The 22,539-nt window shown below is 45.3% G+C and overlaps 1 protein-coding gene across 1 annotated transcript in view; it reads right to left on the bottom strand.

Annotated features, from left to right (window-relative positions):
• LOC135906369 (uncharacterized) overlaps positions 1–22,539 on the bottom strand; it is a 54,994-nt gene that overhangs the window by 7,575 nt on the left and 24,880 nt on the right. Inside the window, exons 2-6 of the mRNA XM_065437721.2 lie at positions 6,602–6,773; positions 5,446–5,625; positions 2,818–3,072; positions 1,179–1,411; positions 276–494 (exon numbers count right to left, since the gene is read on the bottom strand). Coding sequence (XP_065293793.1) covers positions 276–494; positions 1,179–1,411; positions 2,818–3,072; positions 5,446–5,625; positions 6,602–6,764 — 1,050 coding nt within the window. The 5' untranslated portion in view covers positions 6,765–6,773. The remainder of the gene's footprint in view (positions 1–275; positions 495–1,178; positions 1,412–2,817; positions 3,073–5,445; positions 5,626–6,601; positions 6,774–22,539) is intronic.

Below are 22,539 nucleotides of genomic sequence, written 5' to 3'. Positions count from 1 at the left end.
ACACATTGCTTCTTGTCAGGTTTCAGATGTCACCGAATATGAGCCGCATTCGACTTGACCAGTCCTTAGTATATAGGACAGCATAATAACACTGGGTGCTGATAGCTCTTATTCCACCACCCAATAATTGACGTGACTGCCTTTAGCTAAAGAGTTACGGCGTCTACGCCACGAATCCTCCTCTCTCATCCCCCACCCCCACCCCCCATCCGACAGCCCGAACAGAAACTCCCTAGCACGATCTAATCACTCGAACGTACAAGACGCATGCTTACCTGGAACCAGTCGGGCAGTGGTTCCGCCTGCTGTTCCTCGAAGACGGGTCGTCCTGTCATGGGGGCCGGTGCAAGTTGTTCCTGATCCGCCAGAGCGGCCAGTGCCACCAAAGCCCGCGCGCGTTCTTCGTTGTTCATTGTCCCGAGCTCGTTCAGGTACTGCTCCAGGGGACTCTCCGGCTCGGGTGGATTGAGCGTGATGCGAGACACCGGGGGCACCTGCCGGGTTTTTGTGCGCGTAGAAGTGAGCGAAACAGCTACAAAGCAGGCGGTTAAGCTAGAGCGGTTCTTAAAAGCAGGCGCTGGTCAAATGTTGAAGTGAACATATCATTAGCGAAGGCAACTGGCTAATGACATGGAAGTCTCACGAGTACTGCAAGTTTTGTCCCAAAGTCTTCATTCAGAAAGTGAGTCTTAGGCTGGAGCAGTTCATAAGGCCCGGCTTTCATCAATCCTGATAGCGGCATACAATCAGCCGAGGTGGCTGGCCAATGACAAGCACTTTAAAAAAACAATGAAACCTTGCGAATTCATCCGTGGAAGTCTTAAACTGAACACTTTAGGCAAGTATAAAGGGCCACATTAGGAAGAAAATAAGGCATGTGCCCATGGCGGAAGAAGCAGGATACTATGCGTATCCGTATTGAAGGATGCGCGCACAATTCTTTACGATGTTTGATTGTAGTGCAGTGAACATATGCTTGATTGACGGCCTTCTTTTTCTTTGTTTTTAAGCGTTGTTCATCCTCTTCGCAGAATCCGTTGACAGGATGGGAACATTAACGAATCTGGTCTTATGTATATGATAGACGATATGATGCAACTGCGATCGCACACAAGCGCGCGCGCGTTACATACATCAGACGAGCTTATGCTGCACTGAATTAGCACCGGCCACTGTACCTCTTGTTCAGCGAACAGGGGATACGGCTCCTGCTTGGCCATCTGCGTGAGGAAGAGAAGCAAGTCGTCCATGTTGGCGTCTCGCTTGAGCCGCAGCGCTCGGCGGTGAATCCGCCGGTTGCGCAGCAATTCCTCCAGGCTGTTGCGCAGGTTCCGCTTCCGGCGGAACACACCAGGGCCCATGCCACCGGCGCCAACGTCGCCGTAGTCGTACAGCGAGTAATCCAGCTCGCCTGCGAACCGACACCGCAACTACGTGAGGGTTTTTTTTATTTCTTTTTCTTACGGGAACAAAGATTACGTTTTTGTGCTTCCGCTTTTGTTTCCGTCACCATCCTGTGTTTCATCCCTCCAGCCTGCACTCAGTCATGCGACGGGTGATCCTGACCATGGCGCGGCATGGAGTAGACAATTATTCGCCTTTCCTGCGCTTTTCATCCTCATCGTCATCCTCGCTACTCGTTATCATAATAAGTCCCTCCATGCCGGACAAGGCCTCTTTTGCTGCGCCTCTGTGTTTCACTCGCAATGTTTAAATAAGTTTCTCAAACTTTGCATGAGTGAAGGTGAATTGATGCGCTGTAGAGCCTAACACACATGGACACTGACGAGAAAAAAAGAGAGGGAGGAACCGAGACCCTTCAAGTCGCACAAGGACGGTGTTCCTTTCTTTTTTTTCTCTCTCAGTGTACGTGTGCGTTCACGCCATCTCTTCAAGGAACTTGAACGTGACACGTGAACGTGAAACGTTCTTTTTCAAGGCACATGAAACGCTGATATCCATTACAATGAGTTGTTTAAGCAATGGCCAACGAGAGAAGGGCGGGGGAGGTCGACCTCAATGTTGGCCGACAATTATACACGGCACTTCTACATGTAGCTCGACAGCGATGACCACTTCGGACGATAATGCCAGGGAATCAGCTATGGATGATTTCCCGGTTTTTCACTGGCCCTGTTAAGAGTGCCTGCCTGTCCCTACCCCCAGCAATAATGATGAGCTGTGCTCATAGCATCGTGGCATCGAGTGACCACAATCTTGTGTGCACGCTTTTGGTACGTTACAACACGGCCCTTCTCTCCAGCGCGAACATCGAGCTAGTGTTCAGAGTCACTGCAGATGTCTTCAAGAAGAATAAAACGAAGAAAAAAGAACACGAGGGAACGTCACCGAACAAAGTATTTAAAAAGGTCAGCTCGTTTTGTTTACTGTACTCAGTGCGCGATGTTAATATACGTAGGGGAAAAAGTAACCCTAAAGTAATGGATTACATTTTACTTATCGTCCTGTTACTCTCGTGGGGCAGTAATTCCTAACTGTAATCAATTATATTTCTGAAGTAAATAATTGTAACTGTATTTGGTAACTTACTTTTCTTTAACATGCACAAGTCTGGCGTTGGTTCTGATAACCTGGCACCAAAATATATCTGAGAGAATAAATTGACGGCGGTACTTTTTAAAGTTCCCTACATGCGACTTCCGTGTCGTCTGTCGCAGCTATCACAATGGTTTACTCGCCACAAGAAGCCACTCAGAAAACAAAGACTTCAATTGTGCCCATCAATCGACCCTTGGTGTTACTAAGTGTGCAAGAATTTGTCACCAAGCGTCTCGTCAGAGAGATCGTCTCGCGTACCACCGTTGTCCTGCGGTGCGGGGGCCCTCTCCACGCTTTCGGCGGCGGCTGCTGCTGCTGCTGACGGGACGCCCGCGTCGTCTGCGTAGTCGTAGTAGTCGAACTTGCCAGTCGGCGGGCCTGCCGGTGAGCCCATCAGGTCGCCCGCCGTCTGCTGCTGGTCCATGTCATCGGCACCCGGAGGAGTCTGCTCGAGCGCCTCGTCCTCCGGAGGGCCACCTGACGATGTATCGGCTCCCGAAGTGGTGCGCCCACCTTCGTCGATGGCGGCACACGGGAGAGGTAAAAGGACTCTTTAATGAAACTTCTCGAATAAAAATTAGCGCAGAAGCCCCCGACGACGACTGTCAATGTAATCGAATAGTCGTAGGCTTCTACAAATCTATTCCCTTTATTAAAGCAGTTGTGCACTTTAAAGCGTATATTTAAAGCGTATTTAAAGCGTACAGTGAGGACATTTAGGCGGTCTATATATTTCATTGCGTAAGGAATGAAATGAACGAGATGACTTGCGTTGCGGTGTATTTTCACAGGCCCAGGAAGGCATATTTAGGTTGAAAGAAAATACAATGCAACGCAAGTCATCTCGTTCGTTTGACGCATGGAAAAGCGGCAAAGGTGACCGCTATATTTAGTATAAGAAGTTGCTAGTTCTCAGTACATAAAGGTCAATATGGTGAAGACGCGCAATTGTGCCTGTGAACACTGTTATTATTATTATTATTTGTTTTGCACACATATACACATATACACAGGTAACAGGAAAGGGAAAGCGAGGAGCAGGCTGGCAACTGCCACCGGAAGGGGCACAACGCCTGCCTACTCTTCTGAAGGGAGGCGACAGCAACACAGAAATGGAAGATAGGAAGGAGGGCAGGAAAAAGGAAAAAGGAAAGGAGAGCAACAGGACAAATCTAAAGACCAAAGTAGAACACTGCAACAGGACAAATCTAAAGACTAAAGTAGAACTCTGCAGCCGGAATTAAAGTAACGCCGCGTCGAACAGCCACCACAATTATCAACCACGTCCATGGCTAGTTCGCTACGCGGCTGATTGTGGTGAACACTGTTTGGCATGCGGCATTAATACAATGGGTAAGGAGTTCGCAATGGCTTTCCAATCGTGCCGTTAGGCCAAATGTTATGATGTCACTTCATTCTTCACGCCTGATGCGTCTTCGGGAACGCTGTAGGGCCCATTAAATGAAATAATAAGAACGTCTGTAGCGAAAACTGTCTAGTTGCCCAGAGCGCTAATATTCTCTTTGCTAGTCAGCTGTCGTCCGTTCAGAGGCGGAAAAAAAAAAGGAATGGGGAAACAATACAATTTTTTCTTCGTGCTCACGGTTCGCATGTATGACACCACCGGAGGTAATCATCTGTTTTCAAAAATGAAGCGCCAACGGTAACGGCACACAAAGAAGGAACAAAAGACAGGACAAGGCGCTTGTCGTGTCTTTTGTTCCTTCTTTGTGTGCTGTTACCGCTGGCGATTCATTTTTTGAAAGCTATGCACCCACTAGCCCCACAGCGTGTTTTACTGCAATCATCTGTTGCTTGGTGCGTATCTGTGGTACGTATGTACCATGTAGAACAGAGGCGGTGTACGAGTTCCTCTTGACCTGTGGAATGTACTACGTGGTACAAACCGGAAGATGTATTAACAATCGTGTAATTGAGCACTCTAACTCATTAAAAGACGTTAGCAGTAAGCACTTGCGTGTTCATTGTAGGCCTATGTTTGACAAAGCGAAGGTGTTAGGGTGAGCAAAGGACCAAAGGGCACGTGAAATCTTGGAAGCATCCTTGATAGCAAGACATGGCCCAGATAGGTGCGTCAGCGAACCGTCAGTGTATGTCTTCAAGAAAGAGCTTGACCTTTTGGTGTAGATAGGGGCTTGGCGAGGGAGTGTTCCATTGTTACGCGGTTATCATCTGGCTTGGGCGTACGCATAGTTCGAAGAGGCAGTATTCTGTGGTTTAAATAAACCAGTTGTTAGTCTGCGTTCGTCCTGTCGTCTTCTACGTCAGTGTCTCGTTCCTAGCGCAGTTTAAGTTTAGAAAAGAAAGGCATATTCATCCCATCCTGCGGACGTCAAAGATAACTTACTATCATTTGCAAGCCAAGTTAAATGCTGAGCACATAAAGTCAGCACTAGAAATCTATTAGTCACTGCTTACGTTTTAAGCCTCATACTAGCTCAAGCCGATCTCCTACATGCCTTTCTTAAACAAAATCTCTCTCCCACGAGACTAACGGGAATACATAGCTGAAACTCGTGACACGAACGCAAGTATGTGCTGACGCGCCGACTACAGTTGGTGAAGTTCTGACGTCTCAAAGTGGAGGTTACCACACGGTAAGAAATTCTAAAAAAATTAAGCACGACTGAATTGATCAGTATAAGGGCACTGCATACAGCAACGAAGCGATTATGTGACCCGCATGGTTAATCCGACTTGATGTTTGCGTCAGTAAACCCAAGCCTGAATAATACTGAATTGGAATTAATGTTTAGAAAACAAACTGTCATCAGAAATGGCAGGATGGCTCGTTCGTTTATCTTTCCCACTTTTGTGTATGAGTGTGTAGGTGTGCGTAGTTTAAAATTATTTCTACAAACGTACCGGCTTTTTCTTGACCTTGCTGGTGGTGAGTGGCGTTCTTCTCAGGCTTGGCTCCTGAACTTTCCTTGCTGGCATGCGCAGAGGAGGACTTTCTTTCGGGAAACACGATCAGGTCATCAACCATTCCTGCAGGCTTGTTCTGCTGGTTCCCAAACATAATGTCCTCCTGGGAACGCTTGTCTGCTTCGCCATGCAAGAAACCATGGGGAGAGAAAATTTTACTCAATGAATACAATGCTGGAAATACATGTTTTCTTTTAGTATAAATTATATAACATTGTGCATAGGGATACTCTGTTAGCAACTTTATTAGAAATCAACCGCAAGATCCGGAAACAGCTAAAGAGAGTGTAGTCATAAGTCAGCTATGTAAAAACGTCATCCCAAAAATGTCATCATGCATTAGACACAGACCGCTCGAATCAACGAATTAATTTAACTAGTAACGAAAGAAAACTCTGTCGCTTGTTCGTGTATTCGAGGCAAGAATCGTATACATTTTCCAAAATAACGGATGTGCTTTAGTTAGCTTCGTTGCAATTTAGATATGTATTGCGGTGAGAGCTTTAGCATGCGAAAATAAATATAACACCGGCAAACAGAGGCCTCTGGTGAGCACTCGAGATTATAATAAAACGGGTGGAATGTGATCTTCAGGGTAGTCATGGGGCAGCAAGGGGACCAAAGCTACAACTAGGTTGGTCCGGGGCTTGGGGTCACCTAGGCCAGGGCGTACTGGAGGGTGCTCGCATTCAAAATCTAATTCCTACACTCGGTGACCCCGGCGAGCACCCAACCCACGAGTGAGTCCAGGTTCTAGCTTTGGTGTTCCCGTTGGCCCTTTAATGTCCAGGAGGCGCCGCCAAAGTATGCTGAATAATGACACGTTGCTTGCCCTTAGTACTTGTGCAAATTCGTACTTCTCTTAATCGCAACACACTATGTATGCATCACCGCTTCACAAAAATGTATTGCAGTGAAGTTGTTAAGAACCACATGTAGGATTTTTTTTTTTTTTTTGATGCGGGAAGTTCAAAGTGGAAACGCAAGCTTCAGAGGTTGTTTCCTGTTTGTTCAGAGGCCAGCGTAAGTGCGCTATTTCTGCAAAATTTTTATATCAACAAGAGCGAAATCAAAATGGTGATCAAGAACTTGCCGGCGTCCGATGGTTCCTGCTGTTGGTGTTGTTGCTGTCCGTGAGCGTCATGGTGCTGAGAGTGGCTTCCCGCTGTGCCACCCATTGTGGTGGGCAGTCCTAGGGCCTCCTTCACAAGGAGGCAGCAGGCGCCCACCAGAAGCAGCTGAGTGACACCCATCATGCCACCCTGCTGTATCCATCAAGGATGGCACCCAGACCATGCGGGAACAAATAAATAACGAATATTATTATAGAAAGATCGCTCAATTGCCTAAGTAAGCAGCCGAAGTCTATGGCTTACGGCCATAATAATATACAAAATTTATTTTGTGTTTCGTCCAATACACTCAAATTAAAAATAAGTCATGTTTATACGTGCGCTTCTACTGTAGGACTGTTATGCACGCGTTTAACTATCGTAGCTTGACACTTGATGTGAGCATTTTACCTGAAGCCGTGATAAACGTGCCGAAGTTGGCTGCCGCATTGCTATGGGAAGCCTCAAAATCAGGCTGAAGCGTGTTTTGAAAACAGAATCGTTCCAGCAAATAACAATACGAAATTCGCAATGCACGACAACGGTACAATACCACAAATATTACGGAATATCAGAAACTGTGCACTATAAACCTCGTCGAGCAATACTAAAGAAAACACTTTTTTTATTAGTCTGTAGTGGCTTTAAGCAGATTCTCCGCTTGAAAGTGTACAATAATAAACCTTGAATGAGGAAGGTACTTGTTAGTCATACTCGCGTCAGATTAAAATCTATCCACCATGAGCGATCATTACTTAAAAACAAACACGGTGTTCCTTCTTATATTGCTCAGGAATGTGCATGGCATAAGTTAGGCCACAGAAATGTTCCAGTTCATGTGCTGCACTCGTCATGTTTTGCTAAAACGAGACAAACGGTTCACAAAAAGATGGAGGCTTGGAGTGATAAATAGTAGGTTCCATCTTGAAGCTTCTCTCGTTCACCCGCTGTTCATCCATTGCTAGTTAGGCCAACGTTAAAAAACATGGATGGTGACAGATTAACGAATAGTTTAAACATACTTACACACACACATACACAATGTTGAGTGCCTGTCATTCATGATTATCGGAGAGCCATGCACGAGGTGAATGTAAAGAATAATCATCTAAAAATCGGGGCCTTTGCAGAGGCGCTAAGGCCTATAGAGTGTCGTGAAGGCAGGTTTTCTTATGCCTGGAGGCCTGTCGAGTAAACAAAGTTCCATAGCTTCACGTTTCAACACGACGGCGTTGTTGCGCAAATACATTAGTACTTATCAGCGTTCGGTCGGTAATTTCTATGCTAGCTGAAATTTGCGTACCCGCTCACATAAATTAAAAGATCTCCTCTACAACACCGACATCCCTCGACTATACTCGGTGACGCATACCACGCACGAAGCTGAGTGGGCCGTCACTTTAAACGTCGTTGAATGAAATTAAACGCTATAGTTCGCTCATTCACTTCCGGTAGCATCAGCTATCGAGAAGAGCAGAAAACAAGAGAAGTAAATTGGAACCTTCAAATAGGATAAGTCTTTGGCGTGAGCGTAGTGGCCAACTACAAGAAACATGAAAGAAAAACTCGTTTCGGCAGACTATTGAACTCTTTGCACGGCAATAAAAACGCGCGGTGGCGGCCCTTCGTCCTTCCAAGAAATCCGCGAGGATCGTTCGAATAAATCTGCCACCAACTCGGTTCTTCGCCCTTTGCTCGCGGTGATAACCGAGCCACGAATGGCAAGGCCGAGAAGAAACCCCGTCGTTCCCCTTAAGTACGTGAAAACTGGATTTACAGCGATAAATCTCGAGCCGCCGCACTTAGTACGCGCGAACTGCTTGCAATAAAAATGAAAGCCAGAAGCTGTTATGTCTACGTCCTTGTTAGGACCCCGGTGAATCGTGCACTACGACCGTAGGCGGCAGACATGCAGCAGCTCTGCGCCATTGAAAAACGTCGTTCCTCCCTTCAAACTGTTTTTCCTAAAGCGCAGAGTTTTACTTTTTCTAAGCCCTTTACAAACCACTCGTTCTCTGGGCGCCGCGCGTCCTCGTTGTGTAGATTGAGATTAGGGCTGCGTTTAACGCCCCGTTAAAGGCAACCGTGAAGCCTTCAAGCGTTCTTGCGTCGTCCACCATGCGAGATATTTTCTTAGGCAGCGGGGCAATGAATCGCATACTTAGGCAGGCGAGTTTTGTTTTGGTGCGCGTATTTTGCTCCGTTGCATTTATCTGGAAGAGGCAAACTGCGAGTCAGTTCGCAGCCTCATCGTGTGCAGGCGCTGCTCAAAATTTCTATGGGGCCCACTTTTAGCGACGCTGATCTTGGCATGTTGGGCAGATTGATGTTGGGAAAAGCTCTTTCACGACAACTCCTTAGCGGAACGTACTTTATTTTTTACTTGTCTATATTCTCCTTCGACCGTGCGGACGAAAAGGTTCGAGAAAATAAAGGTCCCGCGTTGCCCTTTGTGTCTTTGAGCTTTCAGTTCTGTTTGTCCAGTATGGAACGGGCGACCGATCGATGAACTCTCGCATTTACTTAGGATTTAATAGGTTTTGCCATCCTAAGCAATGATTGCTTGGATGGCGCTAACCGCACAGTTGCGAAACCTTCTCTTTTTTTTTTACGTTGTCTAAAAGCTTTTTTCAGCGCGAGAACGCAAATAATCCTGTCTCAAACTATGTTAAAGAAAGCAGTTTGCACTGCCACTCGAGAGGCTCGAGGCTTAGTAGTTTTCTTTTCGAATGCTTTATCAGAACATTTGCTACAGTGCGTTTTCATTTCATTCGATAAACTGCAGCAAACGAACAGCAGTGAGAAGCGGCGGAAAGTAAACGAATAAGAAAGCATCACTTGTTGCAAAACAATGCTCCAGATTATACGTTGCAGTCTAAGAATCAAACGTTGCCTCGACCACCCCCATGAGCTGCTCATGTTGGTTTCGTCAACGGTGAATACATTTTACATCGTCTCGGCAATCATCTCGGAAGATTACACCTTTTAGCTTCGTTCTCGTTTCCCGATCTCCTTATTCTCGCACATTTACTTGATATTGTTGGTCACGAGAAGCCTTCTATGTTTTATCTCTACCCTTTGTTTGCATTCGCAATCTGTCGCTGCAGATATCGTCAACAAGATAAAGATATATGAAAAGCGATCAGCCCACAGCACATGTACTTGCCACGGCTGTTCAGCCAATTTTCTTGTCTCCAGTGGAGCACGTTGCCTTGAGAGGTTGCCAAGAGAAGAGAAGAAAGAAATAAAAAAGAAAATGAAAGAAAGATTCCGTTGTATACTATTTTTAATATTTGTAAAGCTGACTTCCTGTTGCTTACTATGACACTGCGACAAAATCAAAGTGCTCCTGTTTTACTGAACCTATATATATATATATATATATATATATATATATATATATATATATATATATATATATATGTGTGTGTGTGTGTGTGTGTGTGTGTGTGTGTGTGTGTGTGTGTGTGTGTGTGTGTGTGTGTGTGTGTGTATATATATATTTCAGATATCTATAGTCAACCGAAGAAGTTGTTCTCGCTTGACTTTCCACTGTCACATGGAAACGCTGTGCTTCGCAGATTGCCCGCAGTACTTGGGCGTCCACGTACCATATATCAGTCAAAACTCGTAAATATAGCGCCCAGAAAACCTTGCTACGGTATTCCCACGGGTGCACCGGCGGAACATATACTCTAAGTGCTCGGAAAACCATGGTTGCCATTACCAAGTGAAACAGGGGGCAAATTTTTTCGAGAATACACTAAAAAAGAAAAGGCTTTTGCTTTCCAACAAACTTTTCTTTCGAACTTTCCACGCAACAAGACCATTTCTGGGTGGGGCATTTGTGTTACCAAGCGCAAGTGGATTCTTGAACTAAGGGCTATCTATCTCAATTTCGACCGCCAAAGTTCTACGGTGTAATGGAGAGAGAGAGAGAGAGAGAGAGAGAGGCAGAGAGAGAGAGAGAGAAAGAAAGAAACAAAAGTATACCCGCTTCTCACAATGCGGGAAGCGAGTCGGCGGTAATTAACTTTTCCCAACGTGTGTCGGTCGTATACACGGCTGGCTCCGCGAGTTTGCTGCATAAAAGTGCCTGCAATATAGCCGCTGACCCTCAGTAAATGTCACCTACGTAACAAGCCATGGCGGAAGGAAATTAACCGAGCGAGGGGAGAGGGGGCATCCTCATTTATGTCACGACCATTCACGCCGAGCTGAGCGCAATATGCGCTCTAACCTTGACCTTATAGCTCTGCATCGCGTGAGCATTGCGGCGTGCTGGCGCGGAATGACTGCGAAAACCTCGCTGTGCGTTTCGTCGTGGATGGCTCATAACCCCCGTGATTCGTATTCCCCTATGCACCGACACAACGACCGCTCGTGCTCCGTGGAATGACGAACTTTCAGGATATACGTTGGTCACTCGAAAGGACAATGCTTACTGAAATAGCGGCTACGAAATATGAATGTTACGATAGTTATCACTGTATGACTTGAGGGAAAGCGTAAAAAAAAAGAACACGAGGACAAGAGAAGGCAACGAAGACACAGCGCTGCGTCTTCGTGGGCTAGTTGGTACTGCATAACTTGAGGGAAAGCGCAAAAACAAAAACAAAAAGATACGAGGATAAGAGAAGGCAATGAAGACACAGCGCTATGCCTTCGTTGCCTTCTCTTGTCCTCGTGTGCTTTTTTTTTTTTGCGCATTCCCTCAAGTTGTGCAGTAAACACTAGCTCACCAGTCTCTTTATCACTGTATGTTTTTAAGCCTTCTTTTTTTTGCGTTTTCCTCTCTGTCATCTTTCTAACCCCTATCCCCCATCCCCAGTGTAGGGTAGCAAACCGGAGACTCATATCTGGTTAACCTCCCTGCCTTTCCTCTCCATTCTCTCTCTCTCTCTAAGCCTTCTTGGTAATGCTGAATTGAAGTTGAACATCCTGAATCTGCGCAGTGGGTTGTGAGGGGCCCCGTAGTGGTGGGCTCCGAATAATTCTTACCACCTGGGGTTTTCGCTTCTGCACACAAAATCAGTAACATGTGAGTTGGTTGATTAATTAAGACTAATTGTGTAATTAGGCGGAATGCAGAAAATTATCTGAGTATCTGCAAGTGACTGCAAACGACATTACCTCGGTTCTGTCCAACTACGTGACATTTGCATATATGTAAAGCTTGGCTCAAGTTACGTGGGACGCCCTATTTACAAGTTGGGCGGCGCGCTACAATGACAGCGTCCAGTAGATATCTCCTGCCCTGTTTGTTTGGACTGATCGAGTCAGGTTCTCGGAAAGCCTTTCTCCGTATTTGCCCGCAGATAGCTTTCAATGCAGAAGTGAACTCACTATTAAGGATTCATTGCCCAAAAACATTAAGGCGCTTTCGCTCGCGTTAACAAGAAGCAATAGCTGCCGGTACCTGCTCACTCCGTGCGTGCTTGTTGCACGCGGAGTGACGAGACAAACAGACAATGAGAGGCACACGCAGAAAACCGTAATGACACAAGCGTGTACGTACGTAGAAACACGCTCTAGTAAGTGCGTAAACACCACGTCGTAGGCCTGCTTTATACCTCCAGGTAGATATTGAACGCGGTAGGAAAAATCCACAATGGTGTTTAGGAAACGGTTCCGCTATCGGAAATAAGTGCGTATAGCGGAGGCACCACGGCGATTGGCTTCAGCTTGATTAGGCCTCTTTTTCCTTATTTTGTTTACCTTTTCTTAGTTTTAGTTGTTTATCTATGTATAGAAGCATTCATTAGGGGGAATGCCTTGGTTTCCTGGATATGTCTGCTTGCAGCTGACCCGAATTTAAGAAAGAAGAATCGACATTCCCCCTTTCAAGCTCTTCCAGTTCTCTACCAGCTCAAATCTTTTCACTTTCCATCACAAATAATGCCTTTTTGCCAGCGCGAATCAGACTAATTATTGACGAATAACCAAGCTGCCACTCAGAGGCATCGGACGGCTTGTGTTACAGAAGCTGATTTGGATTTCGCGGAGCGCGGGAAATTAAATGAGAGGCCGCTGGTGAGGAGCGCACAGTATCCTATTCTGCGGTCGCTGACGACACGCCAAATCAATCGATTAAGGAGGAAGGAAGGGGAAATGAGAACACCTACGCCGGCGTGCATTAAATGGCGCAGTTCGCGCGAGCATTATTTTTTGTTTACAGCACAGCGATCAATAATACATCCCGCGGGAGTGATCCAACGCCGGAGAAGCTGAAGAATAGGCGGATTGTTTCTTTGAAAAGAACGGATTCAAGGCGTCTGGTCTTTTTTATCCCATGCCCCAGTTTCCTATGAAACTGCGCTATTGTAGCGTCCCCACCGCGCTTCTTGCTACGTTGGTCGACAGTGAGATTTTCCATCCGTGATCGTAAAAAAAATATTATGCCCCAAAGCATCTCTTTCTTTTTGAAAGCGAATATAGCTTTTATTAAACTTATTGGAAAAAGCATTCTCTGGCCAAATGCGTCCCCGTAGGCTTGTTCTTTACAGCTTCCAGCACCAAACAAATTTTGGCATTTCTGCCGCCTCGAATATGACACGATTCTGCCACGTTTATTGAAGGAAGAGAAAAATATTTCTGAATTTTTGTTCGCCCTGCTCGTGAAGGGATGTACTAGAGATAGAAGGGCTGATGTGTTTCTTCTTTTAATCCTGGTTCAGATGCCTTGATCAAGCCCTGTTGAAAACTTGAACGCCCGAAGTCTCATTGCCAAAACTGATGGGCGAACGCAGTGCCTGCTTTAACACACGCTTAAAATTAATCGTACAGGAGTACCATTCGTTTTGGGAAAACGGCGAGGTGGTAGGCTTTCATTATTGCGAGAAAATCGAACGGACAGAAACGAGTGAAAAACGCAGGACGAACGCTTACTAACAACTGAAACGTTTTTATTCGAAACTGGCACACATATCAAGGCTGCGATGCATGCGCATGGCAAGTGACAGACCTTCAGCACACAAACAGGGCGAGGTTATGAGACCGAAATTTACTTGTGATTGCCACCTGTCAGGGCTCAAAACTCTTTACTACCTCGCGGCTCCGGAAATCTGCCGTTCTGAAGTAGATTTCTTGAGGCCTGACATGGTGCTATCGCTGGTAAATTTCAGTCTCGTAATCTTGTCTTGTTCGCGTTGTTAGCAAGCGATCGTCCTGTATTCTTCACCTGTCTTTGTTCGTTCGCGCTTCTGGCAATAATGAACGTTCATATGGGATCGCCCTGTTATAGCTGGCTGCATGGTCGAGGCATCGCCTTTAATGGATGACTGCAGGTACAACGTGCTTGTTGAAAGCGTGTTTGTTACACTCGGTAGTGACTTGGGACTGGTGCATGTGTTTCAAGTAGACACTCCAGTTCTTGCAACGATGCGCGATATTCACTACTGCTGGTGGTCTGTCTTCATTGCGGCCGACAAAATGTCGGAAGGCCACTGCCGTTTGTGCTGAACCACTGCGATGCCATTGGCTCGTTTGGAACATGTCCTCCTGTCATATATGCTTCGTTCATTTGTTCTTATTTCGCCCTTTTAGGGCGGACAGCCGTTTTGATTGCAAAAAGGAAATGACAGTACAATTTAGAGCTACATGTATCATTTATTGTGTTGCAAAAAACTGGCTCTGGCGTGGTGGTTAGAATACTGTGCTTGAAATCAAGTGATTGATTCCGTATATAACTGCTCGCCCACCTGATCGCGACATTCGCAGTGGCAGCGACATCACTGTCAGCTGCCGAAAAGGCGTTCCCGACGTCGCAGAAACGCAAGGGTGGGTGGGAATTCCACCAGTTGTTCCCTAACCAAGGCTAAACAATTCCCACGATAGTACCACTCACGAAAGTACAGTGGCATCAAATCATCAAAGGCGCTATAGTGATAGCAAAGAGAACGCAAGAAGAACAGGAGCCAGAGGAGCCTGCGACGTAATTGTGACGTCGGCGCATAGAAGCTAATGTCGTGGAAAAGAGCACCAGCGCGAAAAAAAAAAAGGCACTCCTCCTAATGCTACTAAGGCAAGAGCGCATCGATCCGAGTCACACTGGCATGGCATCTTCGGACCGCCGTCTCTTATGGCGTGGACCGCGCCTTTCTTTTGTCTGCAATTCAAGCGACTCACAAAGAACAGTGATATCTGTTCACCGTCTCCGAGAGAGAGAGAGAGAGAGAGAGAGAGAAAGGCTACATGGGAAGGAGGAAAGAAGGAAGCAGGAATAGGCGGAAAAGCAAGGATGTTAGCCAGTTCTCAAGCTGTCTGGCTACCCTGTGCTGGGGAAAAGCGTAAAGGGAGTAAAAGACAGCAGAAAAGAGATGCTACAAAAAGAAAGAAAGAAAGAAAGAAAGAAAGAAAGAAAGAAAGAAAGAAAGAAAGAAAGAAAGAAAGAAAGAAAGAAAGAAAGAAAGAAAGAAAGAAAGAAAGAAAGAAAGAAAGAAAGAAAGAAAGAAAGAAAGAAAGAAAGAAAGAAAGAGGTGCATAGACAGGAAGGGTAGCTAACCAGAGGTAGTACTGGTTGGCTGCCCTGCACGAGGGGAATAGGTATGGAGATAAGATGAGGAAGAGGGCGGAAGGCGGGAGTGAAAGAGAGAAAAAATGACGGGCACAGACAAACCGTGCACTCTATACCACTAGCGGGTGGCGTTCTTAAAGTCTATCATGAGGACCCGTAGACCGCAGGAGACTTAGTAGCTTGAAAAGCGACTTCTGCGCAGAATTATCTTTTTTTTGGGGGGGGGGGGGGGGAGGGGGGGGAGCACTGCCCTAGAACCTTTAGTTCTGAGAGTGGACGATTGTTCAATTGGTCCAGCACTCTGCAGATCATTTTCCCCTGGGCATTACATCGAGGGCACACACAGATATACGTGCTGAGCGTCTCATCACAGCTGCATATGTCGCACGGGGGGCTGTTAGCCATTCCATTAAGGAGGCATATAACGAGGAGTTATTTTGCTCTAGATGCATGCCACATGACGGTGGCCGTCTCTAGTAGGTGCAGCGAGCCACTACATTGTTCAATAAGAAATCGTTCACCCTCAATATGAATGCTTAATTACGAATGCAATGGTCTGCCTCATATGTCCATAACCTACGGAGATCGTATTCATAGTAAAATATTCTTGCGCGCACAATTGACAAGGACACAGTGAAGGGGACACACGAGCGCTTACTCACAACTGTTTTATTTTCGGAAAGATACAGAACATATATACCTTAGCTATTAGCGCTGAGCATGTGCAAGAAGAGTGGTCAGCAAAACATAAACAGATTAAACACAGATTAAGAAGGTTCAACCAGTATTTAAGAAAGCGAATTCATTTTCAGTGATTACAACCGATGGTTGGCTTATGCATCTTTCAGCGCACTTTTTGATATGAAATGCTTCTGCGATTTCACGTGTTAGTTTATTATTATCTGAAAACAAAATGTCAGTGTTAAAAAATATCGGATCACAATGACATAGAATGCAGTGGTTCGACAAGTGCGAATGATTTTCTTTACCAAGGGTACGCTCATGTTCTTTTAGACGGGTGTTTATGCACCGACCAGTTTGTCCTATGTACATGCTGCCACAGGTCAATGGAAGCCGGTACACAACACCTATTCTGCATTTTGTGAATTTTTTGTCGTCTTTTATACCGCAGCTGCATTTTTTTACCTTATTGTCTAATTTTCTGGAAATAGCTTGACACAGTTTTTGCACCTTGTTAGGAGCGCTGAAAACTACTTCAACGCCATACCGGCTGGCAACATTCTTTAGCCCATGGGAAAAATAATGTACGTAAGGTACAACTGCAAGGCGTTTTTTGTTTGTGCTAAGCCTGTTCCTTGAATCTGTATGTTGTACACCCTTTACTATTCTTATTACCTTTTCGGCCGCTCTGACTATAATGTGTTCCGGGAATCCCACCGAGGCTAGTCTAGTTACCTGATTAGCAAAGCTTTCTTTTAGTCGGTGGTAACAAGATTTTACCAACGCTGCCCGAAGGCAAGACACTGCAATTCCGCTTTTTACAATCTTCGAATGTCCTGATTTGAAGTGTAATATGGGCTTTTTTGATCTAGGGCTGTACATCCAGCATGAGTGATCGGGTAGCAATCGTAGAGAAAGATCTAGAAATTGTAGTTCATTTTCTTTAGCAATCTCGTGGGTAAACTTAAGGCCTAGGCCACATTCGTGGAACACTTTCAGTACATTAACCACATTACATCCATGTTCATTCCCATTAAAAATAACCAAAAAATCATCAACAAATCGGAAAATTTTTGCCAAGCTTCCTAAAGCACTGTGAATACTTTTGTCAACATGAGCTAGAAAAATGTCGCTTAGTATTGGCGCTACCTTGGAGCCTATACATATACCTGATTTTTGCACATACATTGCTTCATTCCAACCAACAAACGTAGAACTAAGATAAAAAAGTAGAATTTCCATAAAGCTTTCCACGGTTGTTCCGCTGTCATTTCTAAATTTTACTTCATCATTATCTTCACAAATACACATTTTAACATTTTTTAGCAGCTCTGTGTGGGGAATCGAGTAAAACAAATCTTGTACGTCGACACTGAAGGCGCTGCATCCCTTTGTTTTGTTTTCCCTAAAATATTGTACAACAGCCTCAGAATTACAGATTGCTAACGGATCTGGGATTCTTAACGAGGAAAGCTGTTTCTGGATATACGATGCTACTTGCTGCTGCCAGGTGCTTCTTTCAGTGACAATGGCTCTGAACGACTCTCCAGGTTTGTACGTCTTACATGAGAAAAACACTTCAAGATGCAGGCCCTTTGCTTTTTTCACTGAGGCACATAAGTTTTCTAAATTTAGGGAACGCAGTAATTCAATAGCACGCTGTTTTTGTTTGGCAGGCTTAACATCAGTTCTCTTGAAATTTTTATCTATAGCTTCACAAGCTTTTTCACGAAACATGCCATCGGGTAGCACAACAAAACATCCTTCTTTATCGGCGGTAAGAACACGTAACCCTCTGGAAGCCAAGTCTCCTGCTACTAGGTTGAGCCGGTTGGGACTCACAGATGCAGTTTTTGCCTTCGCTATAGCGTCTACACATTCAGAAACACACCTTGCACGTTCTTCCTCAGGAACCAGTCGGGAAACGGCTCTCGTTGCTGCCAGCTTCGCGCGCAAGAATATTGTGCGCGCAAGAATATTTTACTATGAATTCGTACCAACTCGCCCAACTATCAGTTCTGCTACGGAGATCGTGTTGAGAAGAAAGTTGCAAAAATGTTTCGTTAAGTTCCGTGGTGCAGGGCCTGTTCTTCGCCTCCCGATAGCTGTCAGCTCGTACATCTTTCCGGCACCATTACTCATCAGCGTAGATAAGCATACTAGGGTTCCTTATTCTGCATCGGAAAGCTTCATTGTCCGAGGCATCCGTTTATTCTCATGCTTTCGAGAAACTCTGTATACTCAAGTATATTGCCGTACACATTAGGTTATGTCCTTCGCCCCTAATAAAAGTTACAACTGCGTTAATTGTTTCAGTAAACTTGCAAGTTACACACCAAGTTGAATACCAGCTCATAAGAACGATACAAACAGCTAGACAGAACTGTGGGAAGGCTGACACGATGGTTGCGCTAACCTGTCGTAAGAGCTGAATGTTTTATGTAATTCCTCGCTGGCCAATTACTTTTGACATAAGTTTAGTTTTCCATCTTGACTGCTCTTGTTTTTGGATGTGGTCACAAGAAAGCTTAAAGAAGATAGCGATTGTTCGGAAGAGAGTGGGAGTGCGAAATGAGTAGTCAACTTAAAGTTTAACGATGCAGTCACCATGCAAGTCTTATTGTTAAGTTCTCCATTCTCTTGTCCTCAGAAAAAAAATTACTCTGCAGACGATTAACATTCCTAAGCACATCAGCGCATTAATTCCAGCAACAGTTCAATGCACTGTTGTGTGTCATGTACACAGCCGAGAAGGTGTGCTTCCTATGCACTGTGGCTTCACAAGACCACAAAATGCCAGCCCACAAGCTTCATTTTCACAGCGACAACGAAACGAACAGAATGCTGACTCGTGAATCTAGTATACGCTAATTAGGCATCACAGAGTGGTCCACATATATCCATTCGCTTTCGTCACGCGGAACGGTTAGTCTGCATACCGGAGCACTGCTAAGCTACAGACAAGGTTTGTAACACTCAAAAGGCATTGAATTGGCAAGACAGCCCGTGCGAGGGGCACGGTTGTTCATAAAATATACGTTTCAGTTTTTACCGCAAAGCACTCGAAAATATCTCGTCTCCGCCAACAGGACGGCAAAGATTATTATCCCAAGAATGAACGACCACAGACGTACGTATGAGTGCGAAAATCGCGTCTGTGTTTGATACGAAATAAAACGGTGAGCAGATTGAGGCAGAGCTGTAACTGCGGACGCAATCGCTATCACGGGTGCATCATTGAATGGGCGCGTCGTATAACTGCGGGCGCGTCATTGGGCGGCTTGGTCGCTACGCAAAAATAAAAGAAAAAGAAATCTCCACCTCAGTCGGCTGCACACGGTGTTGCATGAAATATGACGGAAGATGCGTGAACCAGAGGCCTGCCCCTGCTTTCCTCTTGATCAACGCAACACGTAATGGACGCTCCGTGCAGGAACACTATACAAGCCATGTCACAAGTAATATGTTTTCTTTGCTTCTTATTGGCAACATTAGAGTCTGCGCGTCTGTATGCGTGTCTATGCCTGAAGAGGAGTTTGCTTAATGCATGTGCTTTAGAGCCATTAAGCATGCATATAAATGCATTAAGTATACAAATGCATGTGCATGTGCGCAAGCACATGATCTATAGAGAGAGAAAATGAAAGGTTGGGAGGTGAACCAGGAGTGAGCCAGGTTGGCTACCCTACACTGGGGAAAGGGATAGGGGGACGGAAAGATTAAAAGAATAGAAAGTCTATATATATATACATACATATATATATATATATATATATATATATATATATATATATATATATAGAGTCATATCATGAGAAGCCAACAAACACTGACCCCAAGAACAACATAGGGGAAATATTACTTGTGCTTAATAAATGGAATGAAGAAATGATAAATTAATGGAAATTAAAGTGGATGAAAAAACAACTTCCCGCAGGTGGGAACCGAACCCACAACCTTCGCATTTCGCGTGCGATGCTCTACCAATTGAGCTACCACGGCGCTGTTTCCCCATCCGCTTTCTTGTGTATTTGTGTGTACTAGTAAACCCTGGGAGTGTTAGCCAGCGCCGCCACTCAAAGACCTTGGCGGCGGACGTGGAACGTCCTTGTTGCCGCAGGAGTCACGAGAACGTGATCTTTTTGGGTGAAGGCAACTGGTTTCCGGATTGCCGGATTCGAGACCCTCGCCATGAATCGTCGAGAATGTTGCCGGATTCGAGACCCTCGCCCGATTTTTATAAATCTAATAATACTAATAAAAATGGGGCCCCTCGGTTAACCTCCTTTCTTCTCGTTTATGACATAACGAGGGTCTCGAATCCGGCAACATTGATGCCTTCAGGCAGCATATGTGGGTTTATTGACCAGTTGCCTTTACCCAAAAAGATCACGTTCTCGTTACGCCTGCGGCAACGAGGACGTTCCACGTCCGCCGCCAAGGTCTTTGAGTGGCGGCGCTGGCTAAAACTCCCAGGGTTTACTAGTACATCCAAATACCCAAAAAAGTGGATGGGCAAACAGCGCCCTGGTAGCTCAATTGGTAGAAAATCGCAAGCGAAATGCGAAGGTTGTGGGTTCGGTTCCCACCTGCGGTAAGTTGTTTCTTCATCCACATTAATTTCCATTAATTTATCGTTTCTTCATTCCATTTATTAAGCACAAGTAATTCCCCTATGTTGTTCTTGGTGTCAGTGTTTGTTGGCTTCTCATGATATGACTAATAATGATCGGGCCCCACGGTTACCGTCCTTTCTTCTAGTTTATATATATATGTATATCACGTGACCGCCTTCTTATACAGCACGCTTTTTTTACACTTTGGCACTGCTAATGCTGACGAATTAAAAGAAAGAAAGGAGAGAAACATACGCGCCTAAGGTGTTCATTAGTCTATATCCTTATCTTCAAAGGCAATTCCTCCCACGGAGACCTCCATTATCTGAGCCTCTGCTCGCAGCCGTTCAAGTACACCGACGTGAAGCGTCTTAACCATGCACCGATGGGTACACAAGTGAGGAGAGTTAGTCCCCCTTGTGTTTCTTTCATTTCGTACGCGAAAACAAGCGAAGCAAGGCGGCAACAGCGTCTGTGAGACATTTGTTCAGGAGTTCCCCTTCTGGCATATCTTTCTTTCAAAGAATTGGAGCTGACGAGTCGGAAACTGCAAGAAGAAATACAAAGCGCACTTGAAGTTTTATTCACTCTAATTGGGGGTGGAGAGCAGAAAAATACTTATGCACACATGCGCATGAGAACGTGCATATTGAATGTGTTATGCAGCAAATGTACCTTTACTGTTGGATTCGAAAAGAAATTCGCGCAGTTATGAAGTGACAGGCAGCTGCATACTACACACCATCGTTCGGCGCCATGGGATGTTTGCTAATACAAAATAATCGGGGTTTCTTTATTTCTTCTTTTTATGCAGTGTGTAATGTTTTAAGGACAAGTGACGCTGAATGTTATGCTTACATCGTTTAAATCTCACATACATATTTACAGTTTCGATACGTTGCATACAACGAATAAATAAAAAAATAAGAAATATAAAGAGTAGGGGTTCAGTGTCCTGGCCGAGTACACTGACGCCCTTTAATTTGTTTAAGAACATTCGCTTTTGCCAATGACAAGAGAAATGTCACACCTGGCAAGTGTTCCTCCAGCCTGGAAATGAGGCCGTCATAAAAGTAATAATGTTACCCTGACAGAGCTGTAACCTTTCGCGACTAAGTTGTGTCCACTACTCGGCGTCAGGTACAACGTCTTGTTTTTCAAGCAAACTCCGGTATGACCGTAATGCTGACGGACAGGTTAATCACAGATTAACGCCTCGGGTGCAGTAATCGCCGAGCGGACCGTGCCCTAAATCTACTCGGCGCGGTATTAGCAGTACACGCCACTTCTACAAGAAAATCCTAGCTATGGCACTGGCGAAAGAATCGGCAAACAAAGTGGGCCGTATACAACGACCGCCAAGCTGTTTGTAGCGTGTGTTAATCCTGTTGTGTAAACACGCACTGTTGCGGAAGCTACAGCTGGTGCAGACAAACATGGGGTGGAATTCCCCAAAGGGGCAGCACTAACGGTCACTTCACAGCGTACGCCTGGATGCCTTATTTGTTGTACTATATACAGGTTGTATCGTTTCCTAATTACAGAGGCGATGCTCGGTCTCGAACCTTGACCACCAGTAACGAAACTTAGTTTTCTTTATCTTCTACATTGACGTTCTTTTTTTAACGTGCTCATGTCGCGGTGGAGAGAGAGACAGAGAGAGAGAGAAACAAGCTTTAATGATATGCTATATAATGATATGTTTTATTAAGACTCGCGGCCCACAAGAATGTCAGCAGCACTGTAATGGCGCCTCACGCAGAGATGATGCTCTGCCATGGGCCGCGAATGGGCCGCAGTTTCGAGCTCGAGACCCGTTGCAGATGTAGTTCCGGCTTCAAAGACTGTCTCTATGACGCATAGCGGTAGCAACGGGGTGAAGGTGGTGGTGTTATCCTTATTTGTACACAATAAGCGACTTCCGGCGGACTAATTCACTCCTATCACCATCCCATAGTTACTGGACTATCTTTTTGGTTCTGGTGCTGGTGCCGCGGCCGAGACAACCTTCCCGCACTTGTTGGCCGTGTGTGCATCGTCCTTGCTGAAAATTTCTTTCTTTTTATTTATTTGTCTTGCGTAACGAATCTGGGATTTCGGTATAGCC

Source organism: Dermacentor albipictus, chromosome 5 (assembly GCF_038994185.2).
Source record: "Dermacentor albipictus isolate Rhodes 1998 colony chromosome 5, USDA_Dalb.pri_finalv2, whole genome shotgun sequence".
In the NCBI taxonomy this organism is placed as follows: Eukaryota; Metazoa; Arthropoda; class Arachnida; order Ixodida; family Ixodidae; genus Dermacentor; species Dermacentor albipictus.
Note: the sequence above shows the minus strand (reverse complement) of the source record. Positions and strands in the feature narration are given on the sequence as shown.